Source organism: Mercenaria mercenaria, chromosome 16 (assembly GCF_021730395.1).
Source record: "Mercenaria mercenaria strain notata chromosome 16, MADL_Memer_1, whole genome shotgun sequence".
Taxonomy (NCBI): domain Eukaryota; kingdom Metazoa; phylum Mollusca; class Bivalvia; order Venerida; family Veneridae; genus Mercenaria; species Mercenaria mercenaria.
In genome coordinates this window covers 64,005,671-64,032,868 of record NC_069376.1, presented here as the reverse complement: position 1 = coordinate 64,032,868, position 27,198 = coordinate 64,005,671, and the positions used below count along the sequence as shown (strand labels likewise).

The 27,198-nt window shown below is 34.3% G+C and overlaps 1 protein-coding gene across 1 annotated transcript in view; it reads left to right on the top strand.

Moving 5' to 3' along the window:
* Window positions 1-26,784, top strand: part of LOC123539643 (golgin subfamily B member 1-like) — a 228,021-nt gene extending 201,237 nt beyond the window's left edge. The window contains exons 7-22 of the mRNA XM_045324320.2: window positions 9,355-9,570; window positions 10,273-10,443; window positions 11,050-11,211; window positions 13,182-13,292; window positions 14,088-14,274; window positions 14,694-15,484; window positions 15,906-16,178; window positions 17,491-17,658; window positions 18,355-18,498; window positions 18,707-18,829; window positions 19,721-19,900; window positions 20,456-20,632; window positions 21,009-21,032; window positions 21,309-21,394; window positions 22,000-23,216; window positions 23,742-26,784. Of these exons, the coding sequence (XP_045180255.2) occupies window positions 9,355-9,570; window positions 10,273-10,443; window positions 11,050-11,211; window positions 13,182-13,292; window positions 14,088-14,274; window positions 14,694-15,484; window positions 15,906-16,178; window positions 17,491-17,658; window positions 18,355-18,498; window positions 18,707-18,829; window positions 19,721-19,900; window positions 20,456-20,632; window positions 21,009-21,032; window positions 21,309-21,394; window positions 22,000-23,158 (3,972 nt within the window). The 3' untranslated portion in view covers window positions 23,159-23,216; window positions 23,742-26,784. The remainder of the gene's footprint in view (window positions 1-9,354; window positions 9,571-10,272; window positions 10,444-11,049; window positions 11,212-13,181; window positions 13,293-14,087; window positions 14,275-14,693; window positions 15,485-15,905; window positions 16,179-17,490; window positions 17,659-18,354; window positions 18,499-18,706; window positions 18,830-19,720; window positions 19,901-20,455; window positions 20,633-21,008; window positions 21,033-21,308; window positions 21,395-21,999; window positions 23,217-23,741) is intronic.
* Window positions 26,785-27,198: the final 414 nt, after the last annotated feature.

The following is a 27,198-nucleotide window of genomic DNA, read 5'->3' as shown; positions in this document are numbered from 1 at the left end:
GTCAGAATGAGAGAGGGAGTTCTAGGATATGGTCTACATTATTTGGAGTAGAGCAACGGTAAGGATTTTCTGAAGAGAATCTTTAATGAAAATTATTTGAAAACCTAATAGGTGCGCTTAATGAGGTTTCGTGCTAAGAACGGCATGAATCGTTATAAAATTAGGCATTCCACAAGACGGCAAGACGGCTGAATAGCTTCGTCAGGCGACAGAATCCTATACCTGAGATCAACAAAGTTGGGGCATCATGAGAGACTCGAAGTCAGCGACCTTAACCTCTTGGCCAATGATGTTTTTCTCATTTCATAAAACACCTGTTTAGATAAGTTAAAAGCAGTTGGTTATGGATGATTTTTATATTTCTCTAAGAGCGTAAAACTATTTCCCATATTATCAGCTCGATTGGTTTCTCGTATTAACAGGTGGCTTTAGCTTGGAAAAGATGTGTTTAATATACATTAAATGTATCTCACACTATCGGGATTTGATTATGTTGAGATTATTACTTACTTATATTGTGTTAAATTGTTGAAAAAGTTTCAGCTTAAGACATTGCATTCAGTTTGTCGCCATATTTTCAATTATCCGCTGGATTGTACGTTCTATTAATAAATCAAGTTTTTTAATAAACAAATTACACAAATCAAAGTATCAAACATCGCGTCTGGATTTAAGATTTCATAGTTGGTAAGTTTTGTTTCACTGCATATGCTAAGATTACCATACCGACTGGGGAGGGTGCATCTTTGTCCTTTTTTCCTTTTCAGTGGATCCTGAAATGATAACGCTTTCTTTGTTTGAATCAGTGTTTCATATTGAGCGTGATCTGCTTTCTTTTGGATTCTATTATTGAATGTCTGTCTAACGAGAACGTGACTTTGGTAACCAATGCAAGAAAAGTCACTTACAAGAAGAAGGGGTATTTGTCATACTTGCTGCCATAGGCACCACATTTTGTGTATTGAAATTTAATAGAAGAACCTGCAGGTTCCCGAAATACACCTACCATCTTTAAGGAAGGTTTCATGAAAAAAAATGCTGATCTTTTTATTTTTTTTACAGAATCTACTTTTTTGCATATTTCTGGACTACCTGTTGCCATAGCAAAAGATGTACATATTTTTGTTATATATTAAGTTTTATGAAAATATAACTTGTTCTTTTTAATTTATGACAAAAATCAACCATTTGTGACTGACAGAAGGACATATAGATGTACAAACGGAGGAAGTTTATCAATGTGCATGTTCTTTAACATTGTTTTCTTTATATTAACTAGATTTTATGAAAAATATCATTTGCCAGTTATCGTAGAATGTTCTTTTTGTTACGTTTTTAATACCTGTTACCGTAACAATCACATTTGTTACAAAATAAAAGGACGTGCTTATGTTCCAAATCGCCGTCTGCCAATTATTATATTTCATGAAAAAATATCTTGTACTTTTTAAGTTATTACAGAATCCCACATTTGCCATAGCAACAAAACAAAATGACGTGCTTATTTTTCATATTGCTGTCTATCCATGTGAAAAAAAATTATGAAAACGTATTTGGAACTTGGTTATCACAAATGCGTGTGACTGATCATGACGAACTGGGGCAAACCATAAGTCATCTCTGGTCGAACAGCCGTATTGAACGCATAAGCAGATGCTTTAATAGCAGGTTTGAGTATGAGGCATCAAGTATGAGGCATCCTTTAGCGATATAGTGATCAGAATCGATATCGCCATTATTAGTTTTTCATCATCTTTGCCTGGTAAAGTGTATATATTTCAAAAGGATATGACATATACCTGTCAATATTGTTAATGTTTTAAGTGTACATTCAATGTTTTTATCTGGGGGCCTTGTCGCTGACTTCAGCCCATTTGGCCTTCGGCGCTGTGGGTAACAAAACCCACGATGGTTGTAGTATTCTTTCGTGCGAAGAAGTAATCTAGCCGGTTTACGGAATGTCGGCGGTAATATATTGCTACCCGCAATGGCGTTAAGCAATTATTGTCAAAACTGGGAAGTTGCAGTAAAGCGTGACAGTAAACCCAACAACAAAATCTAAGTGAATAATCCTGTACCTTCCTGGATTAGCTGACTACATGGTTTAGGGATTAGTTTTAATGCTATTTCTTATTTTACTAAGTAGTTACTAAGTAGTTCATATAAAACATATGGAAAGTTCTAAAAGCATCTGATTGAATTATTTCACTTTTTAGGATGGCAAAACAACATAATTTAAGCTGGCATATACTCAAGATAATACATCTCACCCCGATAGTTCGTGCACTAAGGTATAAAAGTACTGAAAAAGCACAACAGGTGTTCGTAAATATTGAATCTTTCGCATTTTTAATCATTAAAAGCTGGCTTCTACTCAAAGCAATTAAAGGGTTTAGTGATCTAAACTAGATCGTAGCTAAATTAAAATGCTTTTGCAAATTATTGGTGTAGAATATAATGTAGGTGGGAAATCCATGAAAATATTGAGTACAGCAGATGACACTGGAACGGCACACCACAAAGCAGGTCACGGACAAAGTGACACTGTAGAGGAAACATTCATAGCAGACCAAGAGCTTCAAGCACCTGCCAACAAGCTACTTTATATTATATTGGGAAAACACCACCCACATAGAAGATAGTAGACAGAAGATATGAAACGATCAGTACAAAATGCAAATTGAATATATGGAGGTCGTCTTGGAACGGTCAGTAACCTATGTAAAGAACTATGGATTTCAAATGCGTTCAGGCCAGCCAAACTCACACTCACACCTTCATTTAGCTTGTTAGACGAAACAATATTAATAACACGATTCCCTCTAACAAAGGTGACCAAATAATAGAAATCTTCCAAGTTATTTCTTATAACGCTGCATATATTTTGTATCATTCCAGTTGCATTCCTTGGTGACCTGAATCGATGTTAAATGGTATAACGCTGCATAGATTTTGTATCATTCCAGTTGTATTCCTAGGTGACCTGAATCGATGTTAAATGGTATAACACTGCATAGATTTTGTATCATTCCAGTTGTATTCCTAGGTGACCTGAATCGATGATAAATGATATGTTCATTATTTTCTGTGACGGTTCTTTTAATTATTTATCTAGATCATTTTATCCTTCAGTGTCTCCCTCAAATTTGAAAAATATTCACTATAATACCGATTTGTAAAACCTTGCAGTATTGCATTTGATTTTTGAACGAATATAACTTTCATATTTTGATAATGTAGTCCATGCAGAGGTGAAACAGTTAAATACTTTGATCTCTTTACATTCTTACCTTGCGAAATATGCAAAAGTGTCCTACGGCAAGGAAGCCATTTTCCGTGTGTAAGTGATTCGATCATGAATTGAAAAATTGTTATTCAGACACACGCAGTTTTCAATAAAACTTTGAAACGTCTTCATAACAAGATGACACTCAATAAAAACTAACAGTGGAGAAGTTTTGATCTAAAGTCATGAAATTCTATTTCAAGTAATGCGTGTTACCTGTTAAGAATATCAACTAAGCCATTTATGAACAGTTCCAGTGAAACCTTCAAATCAATCATGTCTGTATCTTTATTGTTTCCAAATTCTACATATTATTAATGTAGATTTACAGATTTGCAAACAGAGATATTTTCTTGGCATGAATATTTATTGTTGCTATTCAACAAAAGAGGAAATAACAGTTTTTCAGGATTATGTTAATACTGTAAAACGTTTCTTGCGTTGTTATATTTCTGAACTTTTTATTGCTAGGAAGATCGTGTAACCTCAGATAAGGATTCTGTAATTTACTAGTTTAATCTCATTGATGTTTAACCCAAAACATAAAATCAACAAAATCCGATAATTGATAATTGCCTCGCAATTTTCACGTGTGTTAAAACCTCGTGGATCCGTTAACCTACAGGAAAATATGAAGTTATTTTATCAAACTTATCAATAGGCTTAGGAGTGTATGATAAAAACACAGAAATATTTGATAAACGAACAAGTCCTTTACAAGCAATCTACTAGTACCTGACGTCTGCATGTTCTGCTGCAGTGTCCCATACGCTGGATAATTATAATATTCTAAAAAGGTTGTCCCCTTTAAAAATGAATGTCATTTGTAAAGAAATAAAAACAAACAATAATTGCTAAAAACTACGTTCCACCTATTTATGTGAATTTCAGCACTGGGACGTTACTGCAAATGTATCAAACAGTTCTTTGAAAATGGTGAGTTTTTTACTCGTATTACAACTTTTGAAGTGATGAAATTGGCCAACCCTAATTATCATTCTAAAGTTAAGTCCAGTATTTCAAAGCATTACCAGAAAAGGACATCTCAAAGTTTACAAGAAAACAGCTAACATCGGACTCTGTTTTCTCTAGAATACTTTTTTTCGTTCCGCAACACGCAGTCGACATTGAAGTGTTATTTTAGGCATGCACGTGTTTTATTGCCAATGCACGTGTTTTATTGCCAAACAACTGCAACAAAATGAAGATGAAGAATAAATAGTGTATAACAAACTAACTTTGTAGTATCTTTGTCGGTTGTTTTACTGGACAAATCATTGGCTTTGCATATCTGCATTTTCTCTTTTACAAATACGTTTTCCTTATTCTTTGATCATTTCCACCATGCTAAAAAACAGTTATTTTTTATCAGTTACGCGTCTTGTTTATAAGTAGAATTTATTTTCAAGCACCGAGCTTCGGGAAGAATACTGTTGCACGTGTATTGTGTTAATAATCAGTAGGTTGTAAAGCATTATGTGTCAGTATATATTCAGAAGTAAAATATTGTAAGTCACCTATAAGCAGGTCATAACCAACAAAAGCCTGATGTCTGCCCGGTAAAAATATCAACCATGTCAATTTAAAGTTGTAATATTATTGTATTGTAAGATCTATTATGTCATCTATGTAAACTCGTAATTAATGAGTATGTTCCGTTTATACTTCTCGGTGAAATATTAGTATTGTAAGCGAGTGATGTGTTGTTTTTTTTTCGATCTGCTTGTACATTGTCTGGTGATTTTTATTTTTCGTGTAAAACGGAATGGAAATTGAGACACAATTTGTTTTTTTGCTGGGCGTTCATGAAACTGTTTCTTAATAAACATCAAATAATGCAAATATTATTAAAATGTATGACAAATACTGTGAATGCATTAAAGGGTTCAATTTTGAAAACAAATCTACGTTTAAGCGCATTTGTTTCCAACATATCCAGATACATGATTACACAGAGTCTGCTGATCGGTGTTACAACACCTTTTAAATTATCTGGAATAAAAAAAATGCATAGAACATAATTATATTAGCAAAGTCATACATATGAGTTAAATATGCCTTTAGAAATCCATCAATCCCTTTGATCAAATCAAAAAGTACTTGTTAGCGACACCATTCTAGAGGAGGAAAAGACCCATATAGTTTATCGATTACAAAGTCATTACAATTTCTAATGCAGGCTTTGGCACAATTTAACATACTTTTCAGTTCTTTGTTGTTTTTTAATAAAGTTTAAACTCAAAACACTTTACAACAAAACCTCGACTACGTCAATGAATGGTGTATTCTAAACAACATGTCTTTACACCCAAAGAAAACGAAATGTATGATAATCGGTTCTTCGATGAAAGTAAAGAAATGTAATGCTTTAAAGTTAAAAGTAAATGACACGGAGCTAGAAAATGTTACAGTGCAAAAAATTTTACGTATTTATCTAGATAATACACTAAATTGGCATGCTCAGATGAAAAATATCTTTTATCTTAGCGAAGAAGCAGAATTGATGTACTATAATGCATATATCCTTCCCATTCTCGATTATTGTTGTACTATTTGGGGAAAAGATACAAAATGTTATATAAATAAAGTGCAAGTAATACAAAAAAGAGCGGCCAAGATTATACTTAACACCCACATTAGAACTTTTTAATGATCTAAAATGGCTTAAATTTAGTAACAGGGTAAAATATCACACAGCTGTGATGGTTTACAAATCTATGCATAACATGGTACCGATCTACATGACTGAAATATTAAGTGTCTCAAATAATAAATTGCATAATCTACGATCAACAGCTCACAAAGATCTTGTTTTGCGTATAACACCTTGTACAAATTATCTTAAAGATTCGTTCTCGTACTTCAGCATTAATATTTGGAATAAAATACCTGCTGAAATTAAGAATCGAGCACATTACAAACATTCAAAAATAATATCAAACGACATTTGTTCATGTTACAGTTCAGTGCTTAAAATAATTATATTATTACAGTTTTTACATATATTGATGTCAGTTATTTTATTATTATTATTTTGTTTTGCTGTTGTTTGTTTATTCTCTTTAATAGTCTTATAATTATGTGAGTGTCTGTCGGATGGATGAATGGGAAGTTTCTAATCGTATTTAATACATTAATCATTGATACATATTTTTTTAAATATGATTTTGTGAAATTTATCGTAATATACATGTGTATTGTTGTTGTTGTTAACTGAAGGCCATACTGAAAATAAGTTTACGTTTCATTTTCATGTTATGTACACTTTGTATGTTACCTTCATTAAATAAAGATTTTATTATTATTATTATTATTAGATTATTATAATCAGCAGAAAAAATGAGCTACAAAGCTCTTGTGCGACAAACTATATATCCAGTAACAGATACGTACCTGGGTTAGGACTATGAAAGTTTCTGCCAGCGTATTCAGCTTTACGAAATGAAGTATTTCTTATATCGCCGTAATTACCGCATTATAACAACTTGGCCTCGTTTTCGACTACGTTACAAAATGGACTCGTTCTGTCTTCATACTTTTTACTAGTTTTTCATACCTCACCATTTCAGTATGAATAGTTGCAACACCACACTTGAATTTACAGAAACTTTGAAAAAGCAGGAACAGAAACACGAAACAATGGTTATCAGCAATAAATTTATGATCTAAAGGTACAATACGTCCTAAATATATTACCGCCACCTGGACTTGATATACCAGAAACTCTTATAATGCTATCAATTCTGTATAATATATTCCTCCATTAAGCTGTTTGAACTCAACCGCCTACAAATTTCTTTGGCATTGATGTTCCAACATTTTGTATAATTTCTAAGATAACAACTTCCTGAAATAAAACCGGTTCTTACAACCAACTCCTCACTTCTATTAAGTCCTTATGCAATTCGTTCATTTACTTGAGATTCATGCGTATTATAAGTTCGTAACAATGAAGGCGGTACTCTACGTCTCTAGTCTGGTAAGCCAGTTTTCCCGCCAACGCGGTGTTAGGTCTTTTCAAGGGACTTTTGCTGATATATTTTAATCTAACAGTGTCAATTCTGGACAAATCTTGAGAGATCTGGAACAATATTTTTCAGAAAAATGATAATTTTGCACTTTTGAAAAATATTGTATTGGGTCATACAGATATCAGGCATGTTTACAGTATGCTGGCCTTGATTTCCAAACTTAAACACTTAAAAACGATTCTGCTTCATAAACAAAGCACTCGAATTTTCCGAACAAATAAATTTTATGAGCGTAAATTAACTACAGAATTATAACTTATAAGCATAATTAAGTCATAAAGTTTTATATGCATGTTTCTGGATTGTTGTATCAAAGGTATTATTAAAATTGGCTTCGAAAGACTTGCATAATAAATGAAACAGACACAAGAACTAAATCATAAGTTAAGAGAACCTGCGATTAAGATAGCCACATGAACGCTTTATTTGTAATTATTTGATTTATTACAGGAATTGAAGTCAGACATGTCATTAATTCATATTTTTCTTTATCAAAGAAAATAATATGTTGAGATAAATTTTACCTTCCTATATTATTGTACCTTCCAGTGCTCAAAGGCTTTTCACTACATTTATATCTAGGCTAATCAGACAGTTAAAAGGAACACATATTTTGCCCACTACATAGACACCTAATTCGGTAAGTGAAACATTTAAAACAACGTTTATAGAAACAATTTTATGAAAGTAAAAAAAATAAAATCAGGTCAAGAACGGTATGACATTACTGAAATTCAGAACCGCCGGAAAACTTAAGTGTGCATTCGCGGTTTTAACCAAAAAGGTTATTTTTGAAAGCACACAACAAACTTATAAAATACAAATTAAAACAAACATTTCTTGCTTAACAAATATATAAAAATTGTAAATATAGTCTCTTTTTTTCTCAATTAAAAGAGAACAGATAGCATTTTATACCAAGATAATTAGTTTACAATCTTCAGCATATTGCACTATTAAAATATTATTCGCCTGCTTTATCTTTGTTTGATTTGCAAAACCAGGCACATTTCACATTTCTAATTTCATCACTTGTTGTTATGTTAGATAATATTACCAAGTAATTCTAAACGAACAATATAACATTATGCGAAACTCATAAATTCCGGTAAAAATTACAGTGTGCTTTAAACTAATTTAAATAGATATCGCCTTAAGGAAATATCTTGTGTTTCAATAGCAATTAATTTATTAGTTTTTTTTTTGTTGCTATGGAATGCATATGTGATGGGAAGTCGAATTGTTAAATTGATGCTAGTTAATTTATAAATGTATTCCAGCCTTTCGTTAAAATTCAAACAGTTTTACAGTAATCTTAGATTTCTTTACGTACGGTAATAAATAAACGCTTTGACGTAGCAAATACCTTTCAGATGATAAAAGCGCGCAGCCCAAAATAACGAAACACCAATAGATATCGTCGGTCCACGTGTGTTCATTTTTGTAACTTTTCAAGAGAGATAAAAACCGTCAGGATCCAAACTAAATATGCTGAAACGGCATTATCGATTTCACTTTTAGACCTCTTCCATATGGCACAGATACGGTATTTAGGATAACACACGAGAGTTTTGAATTAGAAATATTAACAACTGTCCCTTGTTAGTTTATCTTTTTTTAAAAATATATTTATTGTTTTAGACTTTAATATATATGAAACTAAATGAATATATGACGTTTTAGAAGAACGAAAAGTAATCCGATGAATTTATATCAATTTATTACATGACAATTTTTCAGCTTTTTGATGGCGAGGAATAGGATATCCAGTATTTTCGCAGGACAAGCGGCATTATAGCTATATTTTAGAGAACTGCGTTTTGGCGGCCAAAATGAGTATACGAGGTTTTCGACGCTAATACTCGACACTGAGTTTCTGTATTTTTTTTAATTTCAAGTTTCGTGCAGTTTTGATCATCCAGATGCGGTGTACCTTTCAGCGTATGAAACACGATCAGAATGGATATATTTGCTTCTTCCTAAACATACTTCAAGTGCAATTGTTACTTTAGGATCGCCATTTTTTGTCTTTTTCAGATCCTGAACAACCTCTTAGAAATCGTCAAAGATCGTGCAGAAGCGGCTGAAGACGAACTTGAACGATTGATTACGGAAATCAACGAAAATCAAGATTCGTCAGTTTCGTCAGAGAAAAGTGTTGGTAGCTCTGCTCCTAGTCCGGTTTCTACCGGAAGTGACGATGTTTTCGATGGATCTCCAGCCGAGAAGACGCAAATTGCAGCATTTTGGGAGGTAATTCAATACATTTGCTATGCATTACATAAAGTGAATACTTGGCGAAGGAGGAAATTACTATAATCAGTATATGTCAAACCAGCAAATAATTTCGAATTTAGTGGTAAAAAAATAATTTCGCAATTCAATGCGACTGAGTATGGCTTATGATTAAATAATGTGAGAATCAGGTTAATAAAGGACTGTAAAATAATGTATGCAAAATTTATCTACAATTGCGTCACATATTAAAATAGGAAGATGCAAAATGAGTTAATATTCTGTCCTTTATAAATTAGTTTGTTTGTATGTTACAAATACTTCATTTAGATAATTATTTTTAACACACAAAACTATTTTTAAAGCATCCTATCCGCTCTAACATATCTTACAGCTATAATTTCATGATCACATTTTAATTTCAGGAGTGATTATTTAATATACAGTACAGAGTTTGATTTTGAAGATAAATGGACACATTATTACCAATAGAATCCGTTCAAAAGTTATTATGAACAAAGTAATATTTGACAAATTATGAAAACAAATAGGAGCCTTGCCTTGCTGAATCATAAAAGAATGAATGTAAAATTAAGAACTTTTCATGCTTACCGTTTATATTGTTTTAAATGCACATGTTTTAGGTATATTCTTCTCAACGACGTAAATGACCTTGATAATAAATCATCCTATTATCACGTGGTTGATTTTTACTTTCAGGAACAATTTAAGAAACGCATTCGATCACTAGAAACCCTCCTAGCTGAAGAGCGCAAAAAGTCTTCCTCATTAGAAAAGAAACTGGAATTTACCGGAAGTGACGTCATCTCATCCGCCATGTCTGATGACGCAAAGTTGCACATGCGCGAAAAGGAACTGCTTCAGTCAGAGGTTTGATTTACCTTCCTTATTGAATTGCGCCCTTGAAATTTCAACCATTTCTTAATGCATTATACCTACGGGAACGTAATAAAAGGTTGCTTATTGCGTTCATATATTCAGTTAGACTAGAAACTTGTTTTAGGCAAGAAATTCCAAATTTGAGATCCGCTATAACAGAAGGTTTTCCTGTGTACCAGCATTTCTAAATTTGGTTTTGGAATAAAGAGTGACTATTTTTTTATGAAAGAAAATTCCAGGAATGGGTTAAAAAAAATTGAGCTGCAAATAGTATGATGCAGTATTACTATTACCACCAGATATATCAGAATTGCTTTTTATAATATATCTTAGGTAGGTCGACAAAGACATTGTAAAAGAACATTTATGGAACAAACGCGAATGGAGCTAGAACAAGTATTTCCACAAGTCTTAGTGATTTGTTTCCTTTTCATTGATAGTTTGGGAAAAGTAAGTTTTCTTTGCAAACAAATGTTAATACTCTTATCGCCGTTCTGGTGTTACCACACATTTGGCGTTACTACCCTCAGACTGGTGTACCCTGTTAAATACGATGCAGATTACAGGTGATGATATAATTTCTCTGTATGTTATCAGCTTCAAGAAAGTCAGAAACATGCTGTCCTCGCAAACGACCAGATCCGAAGCCTGACGGAGAAGCTCAAGAAAGTGGAGACGGAAAAATGGAGATCTCCAAAACTTTCCCGGAAGCCACAGGATTCGTCTTCCTCCGAAGATGGGTCTTCTGATGGCAAACAGGTAGGATAAGTAAATAATACATGGCAACCGTTAACAACTTTTGGGTAGAAAAACTATTTCTTACTGTCATCCTCCATTAAATTTTTCCCGGAAACCACTGGATTCGTGATCCTCCGTGGACGGAGTATCCGAAGGAAAGAGGGTAGGTTCTGAATAAAATGATATAAAAGGATGAACTTTTTACCTCTTTTTGGCAATAGTCATCCTCAGTTGAATATATATTCGCCAGGTGTATAAATATATATCTTTATTATATACCTATATAAATTCTGTAAAAAATCGGCTTGTATTTCACAATTAAATATGAACAGGCAGACAAAAATCCCGTATTGTACCTTTTAAATTCCGTATTGTACCTTCCGTATTGTATGCTGCCTGACTATTTTCATAAATATGCATGACCCGACACATTTCTATAAATAGCGCACATAAAAATTTCACTAAGTTCCAATTAATATCGACAAACATTGAAGATTTCGTTCAAGAACAAAACAAGAAGCAAAATGGTAAAGGTATATAATAAAAGGGTCATTATAACAGTAGCTAGATCTGGGACTTTGTATTTGGCTCTCGTGGATTTTGCAAGGTTGGACCACACTCGGCGCTTGCGCGCCTCGTGAGATCCGATCTGGCAAAATCCACTCGAGCCGAATACTGCATCCCAGATCAATCTACTGTTATAATAACCCTATTATATTTCAGATATAAATTTATCCTGTGTTCTTTTCTAAAAAAATGTAAAATGAGACTTTTAAACATGTTTGCGCAGTTTTAAATGGAATAAGATTGGGTGTTTCAAAAACTGACGAAATTATAATTATTTTACATGTTGCACTATTATTTTCTCGAAAGTTCCCAACAGAATGCATTCAAGAAGACGCATGGAATTGTACATAATCATGTTATGTGTACACACACATATATGTTTCCATTTCATGAAAAATGTAATATCTTGTGTATGAGAACCTTAGTTAATCATATATTTATACTGGCACAAGACGATCTTCACTATGTCTTTGGCATCGATGAAATAGACCCATCCTCATTTTCTATTCTTGGACTATTTTCTTTACAATTCTATTTTTAGAATTATTATTTTCATCCTATTTCCGGTCGTTATCAGACCGCCCAGTCATAACAAGGCAATCAAACTGGAGACTTCAATCACTCCGTCAAGTTGATGTATGCTCTAACTTGGCAATCATATCAGAAAATATGGCAGTTGTTATGAGAAAACTAAGTAATCACATCTGAAATCGAAATTCATGATCAAATTGTTCATCTTTTGCATGATTTAGATCAGTTACCTCCACAGTCGATGAGTTTAAGTCAGAGATAGCATCAAGACAAAAGATAAACAATAAATAGAATTTGCTTAAAAATATTTCAGCTTCTGTCGATAACTGTAGAGATTATTTTAGATATATATCAGTATTTTCCCTGTTTATCTTACTTTCTTGGCTTTTCCTGTTTTGACGAAAAGGCAGACGTACACACACTTGTCATTAGATGAAAGGCAAACTAATAGGGAGATAACCGCTTTTCGAACTAGAACTGCCCGTGCAGTTCCTTGCTAGTGTCACTGTTTGTATAAATACTCGTAAATTATGATCGAAGTAATAACTTCTGGTAATAAGTGGAAATCAAACAAAAGAAAAAAGATGGTATTGATTCTGTCCACTTATTTTCCGACAGGACAGAGTTTAAAGTAATCGAGGCTTTTAGACAAATACATTGAATTACCCTTAAGAGTTTGTCACACATTTCAGTTAGAATGGTTCATTTGACATTGTTACATCATCCATCGCAATCTCGTGCATTCGCATCAGTAAAGCCTACATCACAAAGGAAAACATCGAGTTTAGCTTACTTATAATTCTGTATAAGTCTGGTTTTAGGCCTCATATTGTCGGACATGCGCAGAGCTGCAGTCAGTGAATAATTATATATTTGAATACATCTGGTTGTAGGGCTCATATTGCCGGACATGCGCAGAGCTGCAGTCTGTGAAGGACCAACTATGTGACGAACTTATCAAATTCAAATCTAAAGCAGAAGAGCTGGAAGTCAAAATTGAAGAGGTATTTTTCACAAAATGTTGTATAAGCGACCCAGTTAATGCTAATTCGAGGCTCTGTGTAGAGCTGGTGATACATTTTCTTTTCTTATGCCATTATTATTTAACCGTAATTTTATATGTTATTGTTCAGCCATATCTGCGCTAAAGATAGTTAATGACACACAATTAAGACGAAGTCTTGGCGTGACTAAGGCAGACACGTCCAACTGGGACACGTTATTGTAAATATTAAAAAACATCTTTTGATGCAGAATTCGGCAACAAAATCCCAGTCGCTGATGATTGAGCAAATTATGAAAGTATAACACATGCTGCTATAATTCATTACATACCTTTGTAAAGATAAGCCAGACGTGTAATTTTCCTTTCGCTTAAAAGCTCTACAGAGCTTATGTTCATTGTTTCACAAAGCGGCAGTAATTTACCATTGCCTGAAGTTTAGTGCACTGTATAGGTCATATTATAAACTGGAGTTGAAATAGCTCTTAAAACTTACAGAAGTGTTCGGTAAAAATATATGTAGAATCATAACAAAATACATTAAAGAATACTTTAAATTATTCCTTATTTTTAAATAAAACTTTTAAAAATGCCACACTGTCATTATATATAATGAAGCTGTGTAAAGTAGTAAAACTGTGAGACATACAAAAAAATTGTAATATGAAATTTAAGACATGTTAAGCTGTTGGCCATCACATTATACTGTTTCCTTGATATCTACTAAATATTTGTTGACTTACATGACTATGACATTTTCAAAATAATCAGTGTACCATGATTTTATTATTTTTAGATAAACGAGATTTGGATTTCCAAGAGCGCGGCATCGGAGAGGGAGAAACAATCCCTGGAACAGAAGTTAACACAGAGAACACATGACTGTAAGCGACTTGATGAACAAATCAACAAATTACGAGAAGAGGACCGCATGAAAGACATCTTCATGAAGGAGAGAGATAATGGCTTGAAGGAAAAATCAGGTAGTTACTGTAACTGTACCCACACCCAACTTCCTCCTCCCTCAAAAAAGGAACTTTTTTAGTTATTTCTACGGAGGTAAAAGAACTCTGCATAAGGAAATTGAATCTAAAACATGATGCTGTGTTATGTAACTGCTCACAGCTGATATTGGTTACTTTCAGAATCAAATTTTCTGTAAATGTGTTTATACCATACACGCGGATCTTTCCGACTCGGGGTCAGTGATGCTGCACAACCTTGCATACATTATTCTAATGATCCGAGCCGCTTACTGTAGTGCGTACATCCGAGTTCTTTTAAGTTGTTATGACATAACTGCTTTAAGATAATGTCGTTTTACACTACACTTGGTATGTCATTTTCAGCCTGATGTAGCGCAGATACTACTTTGATATTTTACTAAGAATTATAATTTCAGCTCAGATAGCAAGAAAAGAGGAGCTGATTCAAGAACAAGAAGAGATTATACGGCAACGAGAGGAGGACTTGCAATCATTGTTTGATCAAATATCTCAGAGAGAGAAGACAATCAAAGAGCTAACAGAATCTTTGCGTATTCGTGAAGAACAGTTAAAGGAGAAAGATAATTTGTTACAGCAGCTGAGTTCTAATATTGAAGAAAAGAGTGAAGAGTTACACTACTTAGAGGAAGAGGTACACGAAGCAGTGCTACAAAGAAAGCAAAGTGAAACAAAAATTGCTGAACTTCAAAATAAAATTGAAGAAACATTAAAAGGCGAAAAATCTGAACTCGAGACTGAGAATGAAAGACTTCAGTCAGATATTGAAAATCTTATGGGTAATATAACCGAACTTCATACTGATAAAGTAACGTTACAGAATGAGTTAGATAAAGCTAAACATGCACTTAGTGAAGCAATGCTAATGTGGGAAAGAGATAGGTCATCCTTAGGGACAGAGTTGAGTATAGTTAGGGAGAAGATGAGACTCATGCAAGAAACGGCAGAGAAGAAAGAGTCGCAAGCATTGCAACTTCTTAGAAAGGAAGTCCACGCAATACTTGAGACTAGAGAAAAACTGGCGCATGAACTCAGATTAAATAAGATGGAACACGAGAATACCGTGCGGATATTAAAAACAGAGAAATATAAGTTGACAGATGAACTAACATCAAAGATAAGAATGTTAACACATGAAATGAACAATAATGATAAAATGTCAGATGAACTTACCAAGCTAAGAGGTCAGGTGAGTGGAATTATTCAGTATTGTTTTTAAAGGACAAAATTGGTTATGGAGTATGCGTTTATTGACTTTCTTAAAAAGTTGATTACATTTACAGTGTGAGGAACACAGTGGAGGTTTTAGGTCCAAGCGTAATATATGACCCCAGATGTTTAATTCAAATGTCTTTATTTGATGTTCCTTGTAAGTGTTCTTTAAAACATGATGGTGTGTACATTTAGTGATGGGGGTTTACTTATTACACGGGGGAATGTGTAGAATGATTGGACGATATATGACCTCAGTAGACTTTGAACTGAAAAGTTGTTCCAGAATGCACAGCTATTCTAAAAGACATGTGATTTAGAATATTATTTTGATTATTTTACCAATTTAGTCTTCGTCTTTTTTAAAAAAAATATTTTATACATGTTTTCACATTAAGGATGACATCAACTATCAACTTCATCATCACGAGAAGATCCTACGTGCTGAATACATGGCCATGAAAGTTCGATATGAGACCCAACTTGATCGACTCCAGAAGGAGCACCTGCAATTGCTCGAGGTTGTCGAGAGGCTCCAGAGGGCAAAGAATTTGGACCAAGAAATTATTGTGGGTATTCAGAAAGGGATGGCAAATATTCGTGAAACCTACTCACACGATTTGTCCCGATGGAAAGATGAGCGATCAGTGCTCGAAAGCCATATTACACAGGTATGTTCTTTCATACATAATGGAAAAAAATAGTTCCAAAATGAAATTCTGTACATTTGTTAATGTGATATTTAACTTCCCGGAGACAGATATGAAAAAACTGGTTTAATATTTTGGAATTTTTCTTCAATTTTTAATTATTGTTGAGTATTTACTTAAATGCGTAAAATATGTTGAAAGGGAGATAATTCTAACGAAAAATGTATGACCGCTTTCATTGCATCTTGGCAGCACATGTGCACGCAAAATATCTTTATTTCAAATATACCTGGAACTGCTATAATAAAACAATGAAAATAGTTTTGGAAGTAAAACAATCACATACTTTGTATTTTCTTGGAACTACGCCTAATTACTCTTTAGAATAGATATGTTTTATTGTACAATTTAACTGAAACTATTACAAATGAAATATTGTATAATAAAATCGACATTAATTTGAAATTACTGCATCCTGAGGATAAGAACGCATGTGAATATTTTGAACGTGGGAGTTTCTTTATCTCGAGTTTGATTTTGCGAGAAATATTGAATAATTTAACTTGTGTTTTTTTTCGAGAAACTTTAGTTATTTGTTATATCCACACAAAGAAATATTTATATACTGTTGTTATATTTTCCGGTCCTTTGGGATCATGGAGTCTATTCAGTATATTTTTTAAAATAATTACGCTTAAACCGGTGCTAGGGGGCGTGAGAAGTGTTGCACTATCCTTTACCTCTCATGAACAGACTCAATATCAAACCAAGTCTGCTATTATTTTGCTTGGTTACATTATATGCTTCCAAGGAATGTTTTTACAGATTTCATTATATAAAAGCTACCCAGTTCTCATATTAACGTTAAAAATAATTCCTGTTAATGGTTTGAATTGGCTTATTGACAGAGAACAGAAACAATGTTTCGAATGGAGTAAAGACGATTTTGAAATTAAGAACAGAATTACAACTTCTTACTTCCTTATTTATCTTTAAATGTGAAGTGTACAGTTTCATATTACAACTATATAATTAAAAATATTTGATATATCAACGCAGCTTTAAAGATCGTACGCAAATGATACTGTAAACTAAATATATTGCTGGTTTGATATAGAACTTAAGAAACAAAAAAAGAAACATGTGAAAAGCAAACACGAAATTGGTTCAGTCATAATATAAAACAGTGTATCAACTAAAACTTTTACCAGTTGATTATTAATATTACATACTGGTCGATTCAGTATTTTACAGATCCTAAAATCAATGAAATTGTTATTAAGGTCAGCAATCATTTTGGTCTGTTAAAGCGGACTCATTTCTTCTATATCAGATTGAAGAAGGGAAAGAAATCGCTCAACACCTGCGTGCCCAGATAGATGCTCTGAAACGACAACTCTCAGAACAAGAAATGGAAAGATCCGACCTTGTCAACAAAATGACTACAGAACGCAGAAACTGGGACATTGAAAAAGCACAGCTAATCAGTAAACAAAACCAGGTTAGAATATGATACATGGTTTAGTAAAATATTCTGAAAAAGTAAAACAATAAAAACGCCTCGGTAGCCTAGTGGAAGAGCGTCTGCTTCCATTGCGGGAGGTCGTAGGTTCGCTGCATGGTCGTGTCGTACTATAATCCTGTAAAATGGTATCAGTAGCCTCTTCGCTTGGCGCTCAGCATAAATAGCATAGTTCTAGGACTGTTTAGCACGTGGTATCAGTATAAATTGACTGGGTTGGGGTATCATGTTACGTGTCTACGGCGTGATATTCCAGTGAGGCAGCACTATAAAGCTGGGCTTTGTGCTCACTGCTACAAGAAGACACCGTCGTTTATAAGACTGAAAACTGTTGAGAAAAGACGCTAAACCAGAACATACACTTTCAGATTTATAACTGTCCTTGATGGACTGTTTTCCTTTTTGTTTTGAATTGTAATCAGAATAAAGGTCATTGTCGTAATATTCAATAAGTAAGATTATTCCGAATGACATATTTATTATTCTTAGACCAAATAGTATGTAAACAACCTGAATATTCGGAAACAGTAGTGTTTCGTCAGATATATTGAAAGTAAATGAATGTTCTTATATCATTTCATATGAAACTAGAATTTAGTCGTTAACGATGTAAATTTGAGATGTCCTAGAAGAATGGCAGTTGTATAACAGAAACCTGTTTTTATTTTTATTCAGTTAGAGGAGCAGCTTGCTGTCTTTATTCAAGCGCAGTCGAAGAGTAAAGATGTCCAGTATAATATGGAAGTATCTTGGGAAAAGGAACGTAAAGAGCAGAAACGTCTTTTAAATGAGGCACATCACTTGGCTATGGATCTACAGGTAGGTGCATAGAGCTATTGTCTGTGGTCGACGGATAAACTCTGACGTTTTACGTACTTACGATAACGTGCATTTCGAAACAAAAGTCTTTTCTGGTTTTAATTTCCGTCGTAATAAATGTTTCTGAACTGACACAACCACGAAATTCACAGTAGTTCACAGAAATTATACCGCATACAGTAACTGTATCCCTTGTTTGTTTCTTTAGGAGCAGCTATCTCGACGCGATGAAGAGAATACAAGAGAAAAGAAAAATCTCCTGGATCAGTTAGAGAAACAGAGAAAAGAATATGGAGAACAAAAACTCTCTTCTGACAAAATGGCTCTAGAGGTAAAATGTTTTATAACGATTTGGCATGAAGGTAAATGAGTATTGTGGCGGGAAGTGGAATTTACAGCTTGTTATAGAATACAGTTACATTGAATTATGAGATTGTTTCACTGGTTGTAGATACAGATGAGATTTTCTGGCTAGGGACATATCGCGTTGGCGGCAACGAAGCTTGGCGGGAGCTGGATGTCCCTATCAGAAAATACAACGTTGGAGACGGTCTTCCTTAGATTCAGCACAAATCACCTTTACGCAGAGACTTGAAAAAATAGAGCATAGTGTTATCATGTATTTTTTTTGTGTTTTCATATACTCTACAAAAAATGAATTCTAGTTCTCTGTAGTCCATACATAGCTAATAGTAAAACCTAGGTCTGCGAAAGTATGGACCAATTTTCCAAACTATTACCGTATTTGGCCTGTACGCGGAATGTTATGGTAAAACACAGGAGTCCAACAATGCAAAGTCTGTCTTGCACACAAAGCTCTGCAGAACAGAAGTATCTGTCAACCGATTACCTTTCTTTACATTAATCTTGGTTGAATTAGGCCTCTGTTGTTTTGACATTTGCACGTGGAACTACTCAGCAGACGACACTGGCAGTTTAGCATTTGACAGACTTCTGGACACTAATTCTGTTCAGGTCAGCTGAATGTTTGTCAGAAATTTTAAAAATGTTCACTCCAGAGCACAAAAACACTAAAACAGCGTTGAACTTTAAAGGGAAACAGAGTCACTCTTCAATTTTGAGACTTACCTTTATTTTAAGATTTTGACCATAACCATTTCCGTGACAGGAAACTACCAGTTGCTACCTTAACAATGTCAGTAATCACATGAGATAACAGTATAGATTATTTTATCAATTAAAAGTTGAACATATATTTTAGGTTAACACTAGTGAGACGAAATTAAAACATGTTGAGAAACAGATTGAAGAACTGAAGGAAAAACAGAAAAAAGAGCAAGACTTTTGGATGAAGGAAAAGGGAGATCTGCTTCGTAGGTTGGCTGAAATGAGAAAACTACATTTGCGCGATGTACATCGAATAGATGATGTGCTAGCAGCGGTAGATATTTCTCGTTATTTTCGTGATACAATGCATGGCTCCCCTGTTGGATATAATAGCCCAATATACTTGGTTTTAATATATGTAAAGTTTTATATCCGTGGTACCTGGGGTTAGATCACTTGCCACACAACGCTGCGGATTCGAAATCCTGCTAAGAATTTAGAATTATCACATGTGAGGAAGCCAGTCAGCTGCCTTACGGAACTGAGCTGTTTCATCCGAGGTGCCCGCCCGCGCAAGAAATAATTGCAGGTGTGGTACCTTGGATATTTGGAAAAACGCCGCATCACCTATATTGTGGCGATAAGACTTGAAACCCTTCAAAACAAGATAGAAACCAAACAAATAAGATTTCATGTTCCTATCCAATAGCTGAATGATGCACTGTAAATAGCGACTGGTTTCACTCTATAATCAATGTGTACTCGTGATCCAATATAAAAAAAGTTAACATACAATAGATTGCAAATTTAACAATACACTACATAGGAACAAAATGTTTGTTGACACTACATTACATTGATGGCTTTGATACCTTGTTTTCATTTTCAGCTAAAACGTCTGCGTGAACTTGCAGCCATTGTTATCGAATCTGATCATTCGGCCATGTTGCCGAGTAACGGAAATGACGTAAGCGGTACTTCCGGAGATGCATCTGCAGCGTCGGCCTCAATACATGCTGGTGAAAATGAAGGTGAAATGGCAGACTTGAAACAGAATATAGATCAGGTATAAACGTTTATCATTCTTTCATATTGGCACGATTCACTCCATAGCAGTTGATATAGTTTATTTATATATTGTACTGCTTTAGCTGGCAGAAAAACATGGGATGAATTTCATTTCAAATAAAAATAAATTTATAACCTTTACTTTAATATTATTTGATTGTTAATATTAAAAGGCATAATTATGATTACAATAAAGATGATAAAGTAACATTTACAAATGGACTGGTGTCACGAGTTGTTAAAGAACCCGCGAACGGCCTTCGCCCTTAAACAGTGAACAAGTGTGCTATGTAAAATGATATGATTAGGCCCCTATAGTGTACTCAACATATTCATAAACATAAAATACATTTTTCACATGTCTATTTTTTCAGGTCATCCTTAAATACGTAAAAGAGGTGAGTATTTCTTTTTAATTATACGCTACATATATTTTTAAAATAAATCCACATTTAGGATTACCTTTTTTTCTGATAAAGCTCTTCTCAAAAACGCAACTTTCTAAAATTATATTACTTGATCTTGTTAAGACAATTGCAACATAATAATTTCTGCGGCATCAAAATATCAAATATAATTTCGCTGGCAAGGACCTACATTTGAACGCTGAACAATAAAGTTTTAGTCATAAAATATATGAAGAAGAATGTATATACCAATGCTGAATATTTCAGTCACTGCGGCAGATACATTTCCTTGCGGAAGAACTCGCCAGACCCTCAACAGATATAACACGTGAGGAAAAACAAAAACTGAGGCGGTAAGACACCATCATATCGTTCATTCCAGCATGATTTCTACTTAAACTGTTGATATGTGAATTCCTTTTGTCATTAAAGTAGCAAAGTTTGAAATATCTGGTTTTTATTTTGGCCATGATTGACATTTTAAAAGTTCTTAAATCAGAGGATATGCGTCACTGTGGCATAAGAGTCTTCATTAACATACCGTATGCATTAAACACCTGGCCTGCTCATTATTGTTGAATCAGTTTCTAAAATTTGCCGAAAGGAAATAATAACAATTGCCAAACTGGATTGCCAGGCCAATGTTTTGCCCAGTCATATCTTTTCCGTATTAAGTTGTTATTTTATACGAATACCAGTAAAGAACACTTAAGATAAAATTAGCTTTTTTTTAACAATCAGTTGTTAACCAATTTCTGTGTCAGCAACTTGAAAGTTCATTTAAAAAAACCTCAAATGATATTTTGCGCAGCTTTATCAGTGTTTATAATACTTCTGTGGTATCTTATTAAAAAAAAACTTTTATAATAATGTAACCTTGGTGTTAACTAATCAGTAAAAATGTTTGAATCATGGCAGTCAAAAAGCACTATATATACTGTATTGTCATACTTTTCAGAAGTCTGTCCAGCTCGGAAATAGAACTTTTGAAGGATGAATTTTTGCTTGGGCCTCAAGAACCTGGTTCCCGGATCATTAGCCATCATGAGACTATACCGGAAGTGAAATCACAGGATATCAGTCAGGAACTTCCGGTTATTCATCGGCAGATAACTCATGATGGCACAATTAATTCTGATCATGGAAAGCCGGATTATATTGAAAACATTCTGATGGAACAATCTTCATTTTTCAATGATGATAAAGACTCTAGAATAGAAGTTCACAGGGTGAAAACAACAAGGGATGTTACTCGAGTTGAAACCAAAGTAACTTCCCTTCCTAAACCGCCACCTAGCTTTATCATTCCAAGATCTAGAAGCACAAGCCCTGCACCAACTACTTTGTCAAAAACGAAACAGACTAAGCCAGTGTTGAAAAGTATGTCATTAGAGTCATCCCACTCGCACAGACTATCTGCGCCGGTAAACGGTGTCAGTTCCAGAAGTTCCTCCGCAGATTCATCTCCTGTTGGAACGTATAGTTTCATTCCGTCACAAAATGGCTACGGGCTTTACGGTAACGGTCTTCAGACTGGTAGTTTAGACAGACTTTCTCCAAACACTGCAAGGAAAAAATTCTTTGAATCGCAACCGAGTACGTCTGCAAGTTTCATGTCTTGGCCAGAGAGAAGGAAACGGGAATTAAACCCAAACAGGAACAGTAGAAGTTTAACGGGATCAACAGAGTTGTTTATATCAGAAAATGGAGACGAAATCAATGGAAATGGGAGATTAAGAAATTCAGTCTCAATGGATGATGGCGCTATTAACATACAAAGTTCTGCTAATTCTGTAGTGGATTCAAAACGTTCTCGTAGTGCCGAGAACACGTCAAAACACTCAGGTTTAAGAGACATGTTCAACGCTATGAAAAAGCGTCTGAAACCGAAAATAAAGCGCTCACAAAGTGCCCGGGAACATGATAAAGTTCATAGACTACAGGCTGTGAAAGAAACTGAAAACGTTGAAAAAAGTGCCTGTGCACCGGACTCGAGTGAAAAGGAGGTAGCTGAGTCTAAAGAAGTAAGTGCAGGACAAGAGATCAGTCACGTGACCCAGGAACAACTTACACCAATATTGATACCAGACGATAATGAAACAGCACAGAAAAAGTAAAGAAGACGTTAGTGGAACAACGGAAAGAAAAGGTCGATCTGAGGGAAAGGGCAAAAAGGTACTCTAAACAATGAACATATGTTCCTTTAATAATAGATAATGTTGAAAGTAACAGCATAGAAAAAATCCAGTTCCTACTCTCTCACTGCATTTGCTCTTGGGTAGCAGACGGTTTATCTGCTTATAGGAACTGTTCCTTCTTTTGATGATCGGCTTCAGTGTTCCTCTCTTTCCAGCCCAGACTTAAAAGTCGCTCTGTCCTGAACACTCTCGATTATATATATATATATATATATATATATATATATATATATATATATATATATATATATATATATATATATATATATCTTTTACTCGAATGATCTGATGTAGCTGTTACAGGTATTTGATATTTTCGCTTAGTTTCAAGTATTACTATGGTTAATCAGATTATTTTATAAGGTTTAGGTTCTTTAATTTCGGCATCATCTTTTTCTGCCAATGTTTTCATAGTGTGAACTTTTGCATTGTACTTTTAACGTCTGTGTCCCAATATCTGTGAATCAGGTGAATTTATTTAATGTCTGTGAATATGTTTCAGTCAAGATCTCGTTCTCCTGGAGAGAAAGACGACACTCACGGGTCACAATCTACACTGCAAAAGCTTAAAAAGCGTTTCCGGTCAAAATCGGCTGACAGAGCACGTGATCATCACGAACCTCGCGTGACACCAATACTTGTAGGTCATACAACAAGTGATCAGGCGGAAGATCCCTCATTGCAACAATATAGCGAAACATGTGTCTGACAGACACGTAGACATGTAAAAGGACATAACAATTATGTTTGTGTTAAAACATATACTGGTATATTAAATTTATTTCAATACAATATCAGGTTCCATGGAGTAAACAAAATTATACAAGCACAGCTCAAGATGAAGCGAAAACTGTATTGAAAAGGCGAGAATTAAAGAATCTACTTATTCACTTAAGATTGTCAAATTTACTACCTAATGTGGCATATAAAAATAGCTAGTAGTTTGATAAAAATGTTAATTTATGTCGACAAAAGCCTCGTTTAATGACTCGACTCTGCTTGTCATGACAGTGCCACCTAGTGAGAGCGCCTAGTAAAATCTCGAATTCTTCTTGAAGTCGGCATCAGTTAGCTTACAAGCACATTGAAGAAACGTAAATAGTTTTAGACTCTTGACTGGAAATGCAAAATACAGCTTACATCCAGATTCCATATGGTAGTGCTTTTAGATGCAAATTTAGAGTAGAAATCTATCAAGCTGACATTCATTGCTCATACAGTGGAAATTCCTTATATCATATTACTGTATGGGAGAGCAGTGTAGGCTTGTTAGTAATTTTCAATACAATTTCGATGACATCAGAATTAAGTTTTGGTATTGCCTGTTTTATGAGATTTATTCACATGTGCCTTAAGCCAAGCGAAATAATATGCTTTAAACATGGTGTGATACTTTCCTCGATTATCTCCCTCTAGTTTTCATTTTAAGAGATTGTGCGTACTGTGCCTTAACGCGCCATAAAAATGTGCTTTACAAATGTTGTGATATTTTCATACATTATCTCCACTCCACTCTTTGCTCCTAACAGATACTGAATCTTTAACCAATACAGTAAAACCTGTGGCAAAGACCACCTTCGAACCAAGGCCACTACCTTCAGATAAAGGGCACACGTTTTCTTCTTGGTTAACTATGAATACTAGTAGTGTAAATTAACCTGTACTGAAAGACCACCAATTGACAAGGACCACTAACATGCTACAATGGTGGTTTTTACAGACAGGTTGGAGTGTATCTTAATTGATATTGAAACCATAGTTATGTACATAATTTCGAGAATGTCTGTAATCCCTATCTTGCTGGGCTGGACTGATTTTGCCTTTGCGGCCATCGTAGATCATGATCAGCCTGCACATCCGTGCAGTCTGATCATGATCTGCACTCTTCGCCATTCAGTCAGTACCTTTTTAACAGTTAATGGTACTGTCCAAATTGAAAGATGGACAAGTTCATTATAGAAATTTAGCAGGGCAAGGGTTAAATACATGTAGGTACATTTTGCTTCCTTGTTCGAAAGTTATTGTTTAAATACCTTTCAAAAAATCTCTTTAAATTGTTTATAACTTATACCCCGGAATAATTGGCATTATTCTATATCTATTTAATCTATCCAATCATGAACGTTCATTTGAAACACGTGACCGTACAATATAATAGGGTTATTATAACAGTAGCTTGATCTGGGATGCAGTATTCGGCTCGAGTGGATTTTGCCAGATCGGATCTCACGAGGCGCGCAAGCGCCGAGTGTGATCCGACTTTGCAAAATCCACGAGAGCCGAATACAAAGTCCCAGATCCAGCTACTGTTATAATGACCCTTTTATTATATACCTTTACCATTTTGATTCTTGTTTTGTTCTTGAACGAAATCTTCAATGCTTATCGATATTAAATGGAACTTAGTGAAGTTTTTATGTGCGCTATTTATAGAACTGAATTAATAAAAATAGTCCGGCAGTATACAATACGGAAGGTACAATACGGAATTTAAAAGGTACAATACGGAATTTTTGTCTGTCTGTTCATATTTAATTGTGAAATACAAGCCGATTTTTTACAGAATTTATATAGGTATATAATAAATTACCTTATTGGACGCACGTGCCTACAAAAAGCCTGCATTTTTCCCGTATTTGGACAGTTAAAAAAGTCCCATGGTAAACATTCGATAAAGCCCGAAACGCATGAAAATGTTCCGAATGTAAATCGGGTGAAGTAGGCGCTCTATGTACAGAGTTAGATTATGCGTCTTGAAATGAGGAAGGCAGAAATACACTATTCAGCGAATCATTTTTAATTCAAAGTTAGATAAAATAGATATAGAATAAAAAGGTTATTTAACATTGAACTGAACAATACGATATATATTTGGACTCGTACCGAGCTGGGAAAACCATATTGGACTCGCCTAGCGGCTCGTCCAATATGGTTTTCTCAGCTGGGAACTCGTCCAAATATTTATAGGTTATTAGCTTTGTATCGGGAAATATGCACGAGTTCTTCAGCGGAAATATTGTGCGACTTTAGGAGCGCAATATTCTTCCGCTGAAGAACGAGTGCATATTTCCCGATGCAAAGATAATAACCTGTTTATTACATACGCATCTACACGTATAAATATTGTGTAAATATCATAGATATGTTCAACAGCCTGAATAGGATTGACAATACTGAACTAAATAGAAAAAAATAGTGCAACAACACACACTGAATTACGTCACGCACCCGATATGAAATTCAGGCGTCAGTGTATGGAAAAATATTGACGTTTCCGGTACCAGTGTAACTTAACGGGGAATAGAAACGAGTATGTGATAAATCTCCGTATTGTACAAAACAATGTTAAATAACCTAATATTATCTTATACGATAAAAAGATAATTTAAGGGAAGAAAATATTCGTTTTGTGCAATAATATCTGTGCAATGTTTCTGGCGTTTTCTTTTTAAGTTAGTAATGGATACTTGTAAATTTACATTTGATATTTGTATTGTACTGCTATCCCGTATGGCATGATTGTTTGAAATAAACTATATACGTATTGGTCCGAGAGCTCACGGACTTTTATTGCAACAATTGAGGCCAAAAGAAGTTTATACATTTTTGAAAACAATATTTCATATCCTGCATGAAAACCAATTTCTTAAGTGTCAAAGCCGTGCCTATCTATATTTTGTTCACTTATGTTTGTGATAGGGGAGGTAAAACTCACTTGTAAAAATATTAGGGGGTAGGGTAAAGTTTATGTCTACCAGTTTTTTCACTGATTAATTACAGTAACTCTTTGATTGTCAGTAAATGTATATATGTCTAACAATGACAGCAATAAGAAATTCATCAAAAAGGACTGAAGGGCAAACTGGATATTCAAGGTCAAAGGTCAGATTTATGTAAAAATCACAAAAATTGGCATATTTGAAATTCATTTTTATCCTTGAAAAATAGTTTGTTATCAT